This window comes from Macrobrachium rosenbergii, chromosome 6 (assembly GCF_040412425.1).
Source record: "Macrobrachium rosenbergii isolate ZJJX-2024 chromosome 6, ASM4041242v1, whole genome shotgun sequence".
Lineage (NCBI taxonomy): Eukaryota > Metazoa > Arthropoda > Malacostraca > Decapoda > Palaemonidae > Macrobrachium > Macrobrachium rosenbergii.
The window spans coordinates 41,356,796-41,369,194 of NC_089746.1; the positions used below are offsets into that span (position 1 = coordinate 41,356,796).

Genomic DNA, 12,399 nt, shown 5'->3' on the forward strand with positions numbered 1-12,399 from the left:
ACTACACACACAATGTTATTGTATGTGTACAGTGTGTTCATTTTCAGTACTTTATGTATCTACAATTGTCAAAGTAAATGGAATTTTTACCGTAATTTCTATCAAGAGCGCTGTATGATATAACGAATCCCGAGTCTTCTTGCTTTCCATCTGATTTAAAATAGACAAGAATCTCATTCTCAGCAGTCCAAGAATTGAAAGGCTCTCGACCACTGCAATACCTGTAGCAGAAATATTTATATGTATATATACAGTTATACCCCGAACTTATGCGAGGTTAAGTTCCAGAACCCCTAAAGCATGTTGAATTTTCGGGTAAGTTTGGCATGGTCTCTAAAAATGCTAATAAATGCTTACTTCTATAGTTTAAACACTAAATATGACCCTAATCATGCTCCAAAATTAAGTCTTCTCAACCTCTTTTTTAATAACCTTTATTCTATGTCTCTTTCTCTTGTTCTGAAATGCTTTTTCATGAACAAACAGTGTTTTTATTTGGACTAATATAACTCTGTCTCTGTAATAATTGATAAATAATTTCACTCTCTTAACTAAGGACAACCCTTATCTCTCTCACCCCCTCTCTTTCTCTCCTCTCTCAAGGATTCGCAAATGTCGTGTGTCTGTGAAAAATTGCGTATGACAATTAGTTAGGTTCCAATGAACAGTTCACGTCTGTGAATTCAAGCAACTCAAGTTGTGTAAGATCGAGGTATTACTGTGTGTGTGTGTGTGTGTGTGTGTGTGTGTGTATATATATATATATATATATATATATATATATATATATATATATATATGTATATATACTGTATATATATATATATATATATATATATATATATATATATATATATACAGGTATTCCCCTACTTACGATGGGGTTAGGTTCCAAAAAACCCATCGTTTGTTGAAAAAATCGTAACTCGAATATGGTTAGCCTACACTAGGGGAATCAGTACCATCTATACATGTATGGTAGCCTAGCCTACACTACACAGTATACTTTATACATATATGGTATAGTAATTATTAGTGTCAGCTAATTCTGCAGGTTCAATGCAGATTGACATGATAAGTCAGTATAAAGAGAAAATGAATAACAAATAAGGCCTAGCCTGCACTTTCGTATATCACAGATGGTAGCCTAGCCTACATTATACTGTATTCTGTTTTCACATAACACCGTATTATACAAACATCAAAACAACGAATGTGCATCTTTTCCATGGATCTTTTAAAAAGTTATGCTTTACTACACTGTATCCAATTGTAAATATTCTTATATTGCTTTTGCATTATAAATTCTGATCATAGCGATCAAATGTTTTGGTTTGGGAATCGATCATGCGGTCTTTATTTCGCCGCATTTAACTCGGTTCAGAGGGCATTTCTTGCTTCTAGTTAGCGTAAATGAATCTCTAGATACTTTATTTATAAGGGACATATATATTTTTTGTTATACGAAGTGTTTTCAAGTCGAAATATAACTTAAATATGTCTCATTGTGAAATTAATTTAGCTATTTCTTTCGTTAATAGATGACGTTGGTGGCTGGCCGTTTGGGGGCATGCTTGTTTTGTGTAAAAAAAAAAAAAAAAATCAAGATTCCGTTCGCTATTTTCTCTTGATTTCATCATCATACTACGAGCTTTTCGTATTTATCTTTTATCAGCGTGAAAACCGCAGTAATATGTGTTCTTTCATGCCCAGTAGTTTTGATTAAAATACTTTCCAATTTTATTTGCGGTCGAGTTTCATCCATGTTGCCAATGCACGATAATTTATAGTCATTAGCAGCTTAAACATTCTTTTCTCATCTTCAACTACAACTTGCAGCTTAATTTACTGTAGCAGTATATTTCCTTGCCAATCTTTTCTCCAAAGCGGATAAGGGTATAGTGTAAAAATATATCAGGACTTAACGTCATTTTTAACATAACTATGGTAATTGTTTAACTGTACGATGGTTGAAATACAAGCAAAACAGTTGTTATCCGATTCGGTTATTAGCAAAACAACAGTTTCTTGTTCGGTTGTTTATGGCTGTACGCATTTTCGCAAGAGTATAAGGTTACTAACAATACTTTTATCATTCTCTTGCTTTTTTAACTGTACGCTGTTGCCTGTGCCCGCTCGAAATTTCAAAAATATTTTCTAAATATTGTCGTACCAGTATTAATTGCTAACTCCATCGTAGACTTGAATTATCGTAAGACGAATTATCATCACTCGTGCACTACCTGTATTTGCAAACGAACACTGACCCATTTTAACTTCTGACACATCATATTCAGCCTGAATATGATGGAACCAATCAGCACAAGCATGTGTTTCATAAGAATAAATTTCTGATTCACATCGGGATCGAACCCCAATCTCTCAAGTGAAAGGCTAAGGCAATACCAGTTGACCCATACAAGTCAGAAAATAAGTTGCAACCTACATACCTATGTACATGAGGATTATCCTGGGCAGGCTGCTGCCTAACATACTACAGAATTGGCCTTAGCTTCCCAACTCACCTTGAGTCAGTTGGTAGTGTTTCATTTGAACTACCCCTTCAGTGTGAATATATGGAACTAAACACATGAGCACATGTTTCACAGAAATAAATTTCTGACTCGCATCGGGATCGAACCCTGGTCTCTCAAATGAAAGACTACGGTGCTACCAATTGACCAATACCTTGCCTTTCATTTGAGACACCAGGGTTCGATCCCAATGTAAGAAATTTGTTTTTGTAAAACACATGCTCATGTGTTGATTAGTTCCATCACATTCATGGTGAAGGGATACATCGAATGAAATGAGACCAGTTGACTCACTGGTGGGTGAGGAAGTTGGGTAAAATTCGGGTATATTAGGCAGCAGCCTGCCCAAGAAAAAATTCAGGTACACAGATACTTGGGTTCCAACTCCTTTCGAGACCTACGTGTATGCATGTCAATTAGTAGCCTTTCACTTGAGAGACCAGGGTTCAAGATGCGATTCAGTAATTTATTTCTGTGAAACAGGTGCTCATGTATTGATTAGTTCCATCATATTCAGGCTGAAGGGGTAATTCTAATGAAATGGTATCAGTTGACCCACGGGTGGGTGGGAAAATTGGGTAAAATTTGCTGGTTATGTTAGTGTTGCAGGCTGCCCAGTAAAAACTCAGGTACACAGGTACTTAAGTTCAAATTTCTTTCATATCCTTTATGGGCCAATTGGTAGCACCCTAGCCTTTCATTTGGGGGACCAGGTTTTGATCCCAGCGCGAGTCAGAAATTTATTTCTGTGAAACAGGTGCTCATGTATTGATTAGTTCCATCATATTCAGGCTGAAGAGGTAATTTGAGTAAAATGCTACCAACTGACAGACAAGCGGGGTGAAGTTGGGTAAAATTCGCTGATATGTTAGTGTTGCAGACTGCTCAAGAAAAATCTCAGGTGCATGGGTACTTATGTTCCAACTTCTTTCAAAACTTGTGTGGGTCAGTTGGCATGTGTATGTTTGTATGTATGTGCATATTTTTATGTTTGGTAGTTACGTTAAGGCAGTTTTCTTGTTAAGATAATCTTTTACTTGATTAAAGCAGGGATAGCATCATTATTATGAAAACGTTTCTTAAGGTTAATTCTCACATCCGGTTGTTTTTTCCAACTTCTGACCTAATAAATTAGGAAAATGAACCTACAGCTGGCTTTCATATCCAGTAATGCTGCCGCACTTGGCCACCCGTACATAATCTTTCTTGCCACACTTATTGAATCCTTGGTTAGGAGGAGCTAGGCCAGTAGAGGCAACACGCAGATGTCTGTTGTTCTGACTGGCCCCCGCCTGGGCGTTTGACGTATCAAGTCTGAAGTCGATGAAGTCGATTTGTATACTACAGTTTTGGGCTGGTGGTGTTGGAATGCACTGAAAACAATAAAAACCTGCAATGACCAGTTGGTTCTAATAACAGCTCTATTTCACCAGATTTCTAAAATGACTTTTTTTTTTTTTTTTTATAAAACCTAAAGATATTCTGGGATTAATCTTTCCTTTTGCTAAACTTTATGAAAGCCATTCTATTTCAAAAATAAAACTTGTCTATTAATAAGATAAACATAAATAATGCTATTAAGGTTTGTAAAATGCTAAAGTGATTTTTTATACTGGTAAAATATAAGTTAAAACCTGTCCAAAATTTTGCTTTCCCTTTTATAATGACAATATCAGTTTTTTTAGTGCACTTTACATAGCACATTGTTGCCTTCGTCACCTGTTTTCAGAAACATTGTATTATTGTTACCATGCTGAATGAGATGGAAAATGAACAGGAACTTACTCTGAATATATAGGGACACCTCATGTTAGGCTTGTAGTTAAGAGGATAATCAGGGCTAGTGGCGTAGTGATCTGTGGTGGCGAGATTATCTTGGTAGGATACATAAAAAGTACCACCGCAACAGTAAGGGAGCCTCTCCTGAACAATCCTGTGGGAGGAAAAACAGAGGATGATTAGAAGTCTCTTCTATATTTTGAGATTTTATTCACTTCCTTGCAGAATAACTTCTGCCACCTCAATTACTTCTTAAAAAGGATTTTAACACTATAAAAATGTTCAGTCTTTTAAAGCTGAGGATGCAAGAAGTGAGCCAAATGCCAGTCTGAAAGAACAGAAAAATACTCACTGAATATCTGGAACTAAGTCTGTAACTCCGTTGGTGACAAGTATTCCCTTTGCTAGATCTCCGAAAGTATATATTGTATAATTCTGGGTGGTGACACTGCAAAATCTGCAAAGATTCAATGACACATTGTTGATATTGAATTGTAAGCAGAAATCATGTTTTTTTTTTTATATATTGTCAGACTTTCATATTTTGCTTACCTGATGGTTCTGTTATACTGATCATCTATTTCTACATAAGGGGGCGAAGCATTGGCTTGATTAGCAGGATCACAACCAGGAACGAGGCTTCCATTCTTGTATCTAAATTCAACCTTCATAACAATTAGCCTGCAAAATAATTGTATATAAATAGGTAACTAAAATTCACTAAAAAATTATACTAAAAGATAGGAATTAGGTACATGAAAATTAAGCATAAAAATCCTTATATATATACTGTCAAAAATAGTGAAACAAATTTCCTTATACTCCATTCAGTAAGCCTGAAGCAGCTATAGGAACTCAAGTTATGTACCTCTCCCATCACCTCTGCTAAGGAAATAAGGTTTTTTTATTCTGGAAATCGGGATCAGACACATCTCAAATCACCTTTACTCCAAGAAAATATGATTCTTCACACCTAAAGTCAGATTCTTTGCAAAACTCTGCCTTGCAGATGAGATTCTTTGCCTAGGAAGTCTGGCTTCATACACATAGCTGGGACCACAATAAAGTAAGTTCTTCGCAGTGGAAATCAGACTTAGTATAAACCTCTGCAACCACCTTATCATTGAGGAAATTAGATTCTTTACACCAGAGCTCAGATTCAGTACACATCTCTTTCTCATGAAAATGAGATTTCCGTGGTGGAAATCTCATTTCTAGCCCTTCATTCCTGTAGCACCACCTTTTCACCATAGAAATGTTTCTTCACACTGAAGTCATATTCAGTACAATATGGGTAACACTGAAAAACTGAAGATTCGTGTTATGGAAATTCATTTAGGAGCTGATTATGAGATGCTGTATGAGACATTTGAACATTATTGGACAACTGTCAAAATGAGAAGGAATCTTGAGATCTACATTATAACAAAAAGTGGAGTGCTTGCATATTATTTAGTAATCATGAGGAAGCTATCAAGGCAAGTTGTGACATAATGTAAACAGTAAGGGTGTTCTCTGTGAAACTGTTCCTAATGGCTTGGATGTTTACCGACCTTCAGACTGGACTCGGAAAACAAATAATTTGCAAACAGATATACTCAGTGCAAAAACCTATACTTCCAATGTGGCTTAATGCAACAGCCAGAGGGGATAATGGTAAGTACTTTAGAATAAACAGACTCCTTCAGAAAAAGGTTGAAACAGTTAGATATGGTGATATCTGCCATTTTGGATGAAAAAGTGTTCCCACTGATGCAAAGTCATATATGCTTTGTAGTTAAAAAACAAACAGCACTGAAATGGTGACTGATGTCAAACCTCATTTAAATTTGAGTTATGGTAGGGGCAAAATCTTCAAAAGAGATCTGTATGACTTTACATAGGAGGAGATATTAAGCATGTGTACAGTAGAAGATGGGAAGGCAGACAAGGTTCCTAGGACATCTGTGGTTATCCTTACTTTTGAGGGGCTTGATGTACTCTTCCATGTGAATATTGGAAGTGGAAGAATAGCAGTCAAGCCATTCAAATAGAGGCCACTACAGTGTTACAGTTGTTTCCAGTATAGAAACCCCTTACAAATTTGTAAAAATGAAAAGCTATGTGGAGGTTGCACACTTGAGGCCAGGTGCCAACATCAAACTGAAGAAGCAGCCCTGAACAAGTCTGACACTGAGCTTTTAAGTATAGGATATGCAAAACTATTACTAAATAAGGTGAAAAGTTATGCACAGGCAACGACAACAAAAGAAAATTTATGACCAGATACAGCTACTTCGTCACCTAGCTCGCAGGGTAGATGAGCTGTCCTTTAAGAAAAATAGTCAACACAGTGAGGCCAGTGTACTGTATCACTTTGTAAGGCCTTACCAATGCCCCATGTTCCCAAATCCCTTCCTTCACCAACAAAAGACTCGATGAAGCTCTCTCAGGCAATTCCTTTGCCTGATCTAGGGGAACCCTCACCCAGCATATAGCTGCTATGTGCACGAGATGTGCAAGAAGGTGTCTAACCTTGGTAGCTCACAATTTAATGATCACAAAAGAGGGATACCCCCATTCTGACCTCCCAAGTAAAAAAACCAAAGATTATCATCAACAGACATTATCCAAACTGATTTTTTAATTAAGATACACAAAAGATTTAAAGTCAATTGAAATTGATTTTGAGATCCATCATGCTCTCCAGCATGCACCCACAAATAATGTTAAAAGCAAGAAGAATGGTAACACTCCAAAGATCTCAAGACCTCCATTATCCAGTGCATATTCTAGTAATTCTAGCAAATTTTAAAAATCTTAATAGGAAAATCTGACATACAGACTCCCAGAAAATAAATCTTATTTTCTCAAATATACTGCAGTGGAATGATCAAGGTCTTAGGGCTAAATACAAAGAGCTAAAATTACTTACTGATGAATACTCTCTCATAATTATATGTCTACAGGAAAGTAAACCTGATAATAACACTCCTTGCCCCGGGGAACATTTAAGATATAGGACTCCCTACAACCAACAATTGGGTTGTCATGGTGGAAGTCTCTTCTATATCTGCCGTGATATCACGCAGATTCCTCTTAGAGTCCTCTTACTCTATGTACTCCTCTGCAGGCGTGGCTGTACAAACTGACATAGCAGGAGATATATCATTTCCTGACATAGCAGGAGATATATCATTTCCTCTCTATACTCACCTTCAAACTATAATCATTCATATGATGATAAGATGGAGACGATTCATTAGCTCCCTTGACCATTCCTCCCACTCTCAGGTATGAATGGTAGACATCCTTTGTGGGGTGATGTTTTAGCCAACACAAGGGGTAATCTTATATTATCACTGAAAGAAAGTGAGGATGTGGGACTCCTTAATACAGGAGAGCCCACACGCTTTCATGTTCAAACAGGTGCACTGTCATGTGTTTACCTCTCAGTTGTAAGTTCTGATTGCATCAACTTTTTTTTTTTATAGCAAACGACAGGTGACTGGATTTAAGAACACAAATAAAAGAAAATTTACAAATTAAGGTGTTTAACAAATGGACAAATGTTTCTTACAGTACAACTATCTTAAAAATGTAATGACAACGTTTCTATCTTTTGGGGAAAAATAAATGCTCCATACTATTTTTGTTTTTGCAAAGACTACAAGCATTATTCATTTGTTATCCTCTGAAGTTTGCTTTCATTTTAAATATGTTTAACCTGGCTGTCATGACGAGGATGTCCTGATCTGAATTCTATTCTTTGATATTTGGTTAAGATGCATTTCCTTCCGTAAATCTTAATTTCCTTATTGCCTTATGTTTCTCTGTTAATATTTGGCCTTTTTTTATATCTCATATCGTTATTTTTCTCCTAATTTCTTATTTCGTCTACTTTCATAATAGATTTTCTACAAGTTCTTTCATGCTCCTACTCCAGCAATTTCTGTGTCGTGAATTTGGGAATCTGATTGTCAGTTAATTCTCTAATTAATTCAGTATTCCTCAGAGGCTAATATTTTATGAAACAGCATTATTGTGTTATATAATATTCTACAGGTCAATGGCCATAATATTATGCCTGCTTCTGCAAATAAGACAGAGTCCAAAGTACTTGAAAGATGCTCATAAATACCTTTTCCCAATATTTTGTATTGCAATGTTAATCGTTCCAAGATAACTTTCTTTCTATATAACTCAGTATTTCAGTATGGGCAAATACGGTTTCATTTGGGCTGCCAATGTTTCATGTATAGTTTTGCCACTCTAACAGTGTCATGCTTTCTGCTTTCCTTGCATCTTTATATTCCTTATTTCTTAAAGTAACCTGTAGGTTTCTCTCCTTAATGCTTAATTCTTGGTTTTCGTCGTCTGCTTACCATTCTCTCAGATAACCATAATATTCATTGAGTGAATTTGCGTGGCTGTTCTCTACATTTGATTTAATCTCGTCCTTTTCTTTCATTTTAATGGTATTGACTCTATCTGTCATTATGCTACACAGCTTAGGAATAAAGACAGTTGTTTACTGTTTATCCACAATTTCAGTATTTCCATTATTCTTGCAGGGCTAATGACAACTGCCCTACCCTTCTCATTTATATTTTTATATCATCACTGCTTTTTTCTATTCTGTACATTTTCCCATTTCTTTTGTACAAACTTATGTTCAGCTTGTTAAAGCCATTTTATTCTTCGCCAGACCACCGGCCCTCGTAAGTAATATAGTTCGTAGCATTCAGGGTCATAAGATGATCTGCAGTCGACTTCCTTCTATACCTAGAAATTGCATCCAGTTTCTTTCCTTATTATTTTTCTTGATTTTTCGATTGTTATTGTATCAATTTTTCCACTCCATTTACTTTTTTTTCTGAACTGTCATCTCTTCACTCTGCCTTGATGTTCATGTTCTTTTTTGTCTAATAGAACACATACCAAGGTTTTTTGTTAGTGCACTGCAAATCATTTTTAGTATAATTGCTAAGACTTGTCAGGGGAACACTCCTTGATTAAGACAGGTTTTCAATTTTCCTGTGCACAATTTAATAATAAATAAATGTAGGTGTACAGAAAATGTATATGCTGTATGTCCTTTTTCCCGTAATTGTTTATATTCTTTGTTAATTAATACCACTCTGAAATTACTGATGTCTGTTTAGTATCGCACACCGTTTACTTTGTTTTGGGGGGCGGGGTGGATAACATCGGTGAAAATGTATCATAAGCACACTTTTCTACATTTCTAAGACCAATGATAATGGCACTAGTGAAGACTGAAAAAACCAAGGACCCAGAGAACTATGCCACTCAATAGCAGGTATTAAAAGTCTAGTCTCATTGAAACTGAGCCGGCCACTTGAGTTCAGAACTCCAGCAGCCATATGTCCATGTTTAGGCTTTTGTGGATGAAATCTTATCATAGACAAAAGATCATCACAAGTTGCCAGAAGTACATGCGTAGTTTCTAGATTCTAGGTACTTACAAAAACATTTTGGAATTAACTTTTCATCAAGCAAAGATAGGATAAATAACTATTAATATACAGTTATTGAAATAGGACCTAATCTGCCTTTCCAATAAGTAAAAAATTAAAAAAATGGACAGTGCATTACTTTAGCAGTAAATACTAGAATACAGTACCAATGTTGTGTCACATATACAGTAACTAGAATAAAATAAACTAGTTTTTGACTGAACTGCTTATCCTCATTTTTGAATGCAATAAACATGACCTTTTCCTTGTAAACAGCTAGAATCAAAACTTACTTCATGGTATACATGCACTTGACAGTCTCTGCTTTGGTGGATGTGCTATTTTCTTGGTTCTCCATTTGAGACTGAAAAGGGCTTGAATCTCCTGCTTCCAGAGCATTCATTGTCACCCCTTGAGAGGCTTCAGAATTCGTTGATACTTGGCGAGGTGTCTTGGTTTTCTTTGTTTGTGCTGTATAGGTCGTGCTGCTTGCCCCGGATGTTTCTACCTGGAAGTATTAGCTTATTTTTTTATAAAATCATTTGGATTCTATTTTTTAACTCAAAAATCACTTTGTCCTATAGCAGCATTCGATGTATGTACCAGTAATTATCATACAACGCTTTCTTATCAACGTTTGGGCTCTATTTTTTCTCCTCTGTGCTGGCTTTGCATTTTTCTGTATTTATCTGGTCACATTCCTTTAAATTTTGTTAGAATGGCTTATTTAAAAAAAAATAAAGAACATTGACCTCTTATTTAAAAAAAATTGTTCATGCTACCCATTCTTGTTTTTATTTTAATGTAGTTGGGAAAATTTGGTGTACAGTATTCATGTCATACCTGTACATTTGAAAAAAATTGTTGTTTTTCCTTTTAACCACTCCAACTCCCTTCAGCCATTAAGTACTGAATGGTTGAAAGTACCTAGTTTGTATGTATATATATATACTTGTATGTACAGTATATTTTGGATATATATATATATATATATATATATATATATATATATATATATATATATATATATATATATATATATATATATATATATATATATATATAATCATAAATAAGATAAGATTGTACACATTTAAAATTAAATAAAAACATCAGTGACACCATGAAAACACAGAACACCTACCCATATTGGAGGTAAAAGTTTCACTAAAACCAGAGGTAGTGAGAAGGAAATACATAAACATTAGGCATTGAACAACTGTGTTGATGATGATTGATTGTTAAATTTAGGAACAAACAGTTTAATAATTACAGATTCAAAGATCATTAATTCCTCCTCACTCTGTCCTTGTCCTAAAACTCAAATCTTTAACATCTATATGTGTTTTACAAATCTTTACATGATTTCATATACTGGATTGGTCATGACTAGACAGTCTACTCCCAGTTCTGTAGTTCTACCCCTGATGAAAGTGGAAGAGTTAGTGACTGTCTAGTCCTGACCAAACCAGTATAAGAAATTATGTAAAGATTTGTAAAACACATATACAGTAGATGTTAAAAATTTGAAAGTTTTAGGACAAGTATAGAGTGAGGAGGAATTAATGATCTTTGAATCTATAATGATTAAACTGTTTGTTCCTAAACTTAACAACCAATCTTCAACAACACAGTTGTTCACTGCCTAATGTTTATGTATTTCCTTCTCACTACCTCTGGTTTTAGTCAAACTTTTACCTCCAATATGGGTAGGTGTACTGTGTTTTCATGGTATCGTTTTTTTTATTTCGTTTCAAACTTTTACAAATTTTATGTTATTTATGACAAAATATATACAGTTATTTATTATTTAAACTGCTTTCAGCTTTGAGAATACATCATGTGATGTGAAACATCGGCTGTACAATAAACGCAGTGCTATCAAAATGTCTTTCCCTTAAAACCTGGACTGTATGTATGTATGTGTGTATAATTTATATATATATATATATATATATATATATATATATATATTACTAAAAGGACCTCTTTCAAACTGGATGGTATCTAATGGAGTTTCTTATTCAAAAAGTTACTAAAGACCTCTTTCTTGGACAAACAGTCCTTATTCATTATCACAAGTATCCACATTACAATGAGCAGACGCGTAGTCCGGCTGTATTTATATCTGTGTGCTGGGTACTTTTATTAATCCTATAATCGCCTAGCTCTTCCTGTGTGACCTCCACCCCCTCTTGACCTTGGTCTTTCTCTGATCCTTCCTCCTAGGTGACCGTTTTCCGTGCTTTCTCTTACGTTTTTCTTCGTTTCCTTGCTACTGTGGAGTATACGATTTTTCTAGATATGCTGTCTTCAAAGCCGTTTCGGTGTTCCCTGCCATCGTGTTGTTGGCGCAAGTTATGAAGGCGTTCTCTACAACCAGTCTAGATGTTTTGTTGGTGTTCCTGTACAGAAAACTCATATTTTCCCAGTCTATTCTGTGATCATTTTCCCAACAGTGTTTGGCAACTGCCGACGTCTGATTATAATGCCTTATGTTCTGCAGATGTTGTTTGCTTCGCTCTTTACATGATTTGCCAGTTTCGCCATAGTACCCTTCTTCACAGTCTAGACACGCTGCCATATCAACCCCCTCTACCGACTTTTGTTTCTAACTATTTTATTCC

The 12,399-nt window shown here is 35.4% G+C and overlaps 1 protein-coding gene across 1 annotated transcript in view; it reads right to left on the minus strand.

Annotated features, from left to right (window-relative positions):
• LOC136839470 (E3 ubiquitin-protein ligase RBBP6-like) overlaps nt 1–10,281 on the minus strand; it is a 44,844-nt gene extending 34,563 nt beyond the window's left edge. The window contains exons 1-6 of the mRNA XM_067105550.1: nt 10,066–10,281; nt 4,866–4,994; nt 4,666–4,770; nt 4,320–4,467; nt 3,684–3,907; nt 91–221 (exon numbers count right to left, since the gene is read on the minus strand). Coding sequence (XP_066961651.1) covers nt 91–221; nt 3,684–3,907; nt 4,320–4,467; nt 4,666–4,770; nt 4,866–4,994; nt 10,066–10,175 — 847 coding nt within the window. The 5' untranslated portion in view covers nt 10,176–10,281. The remainder of the gene's footprint in view (nt 1–90; nt 222–3,683; nt 3,908–4,319; nt 4,468–4,665; nt 4,771–4,865; nt 4,995–10,065) is intronic.
• Between the last annotated feature and the right edge of the window lie 2,118 nt (nt 10,282–12,399).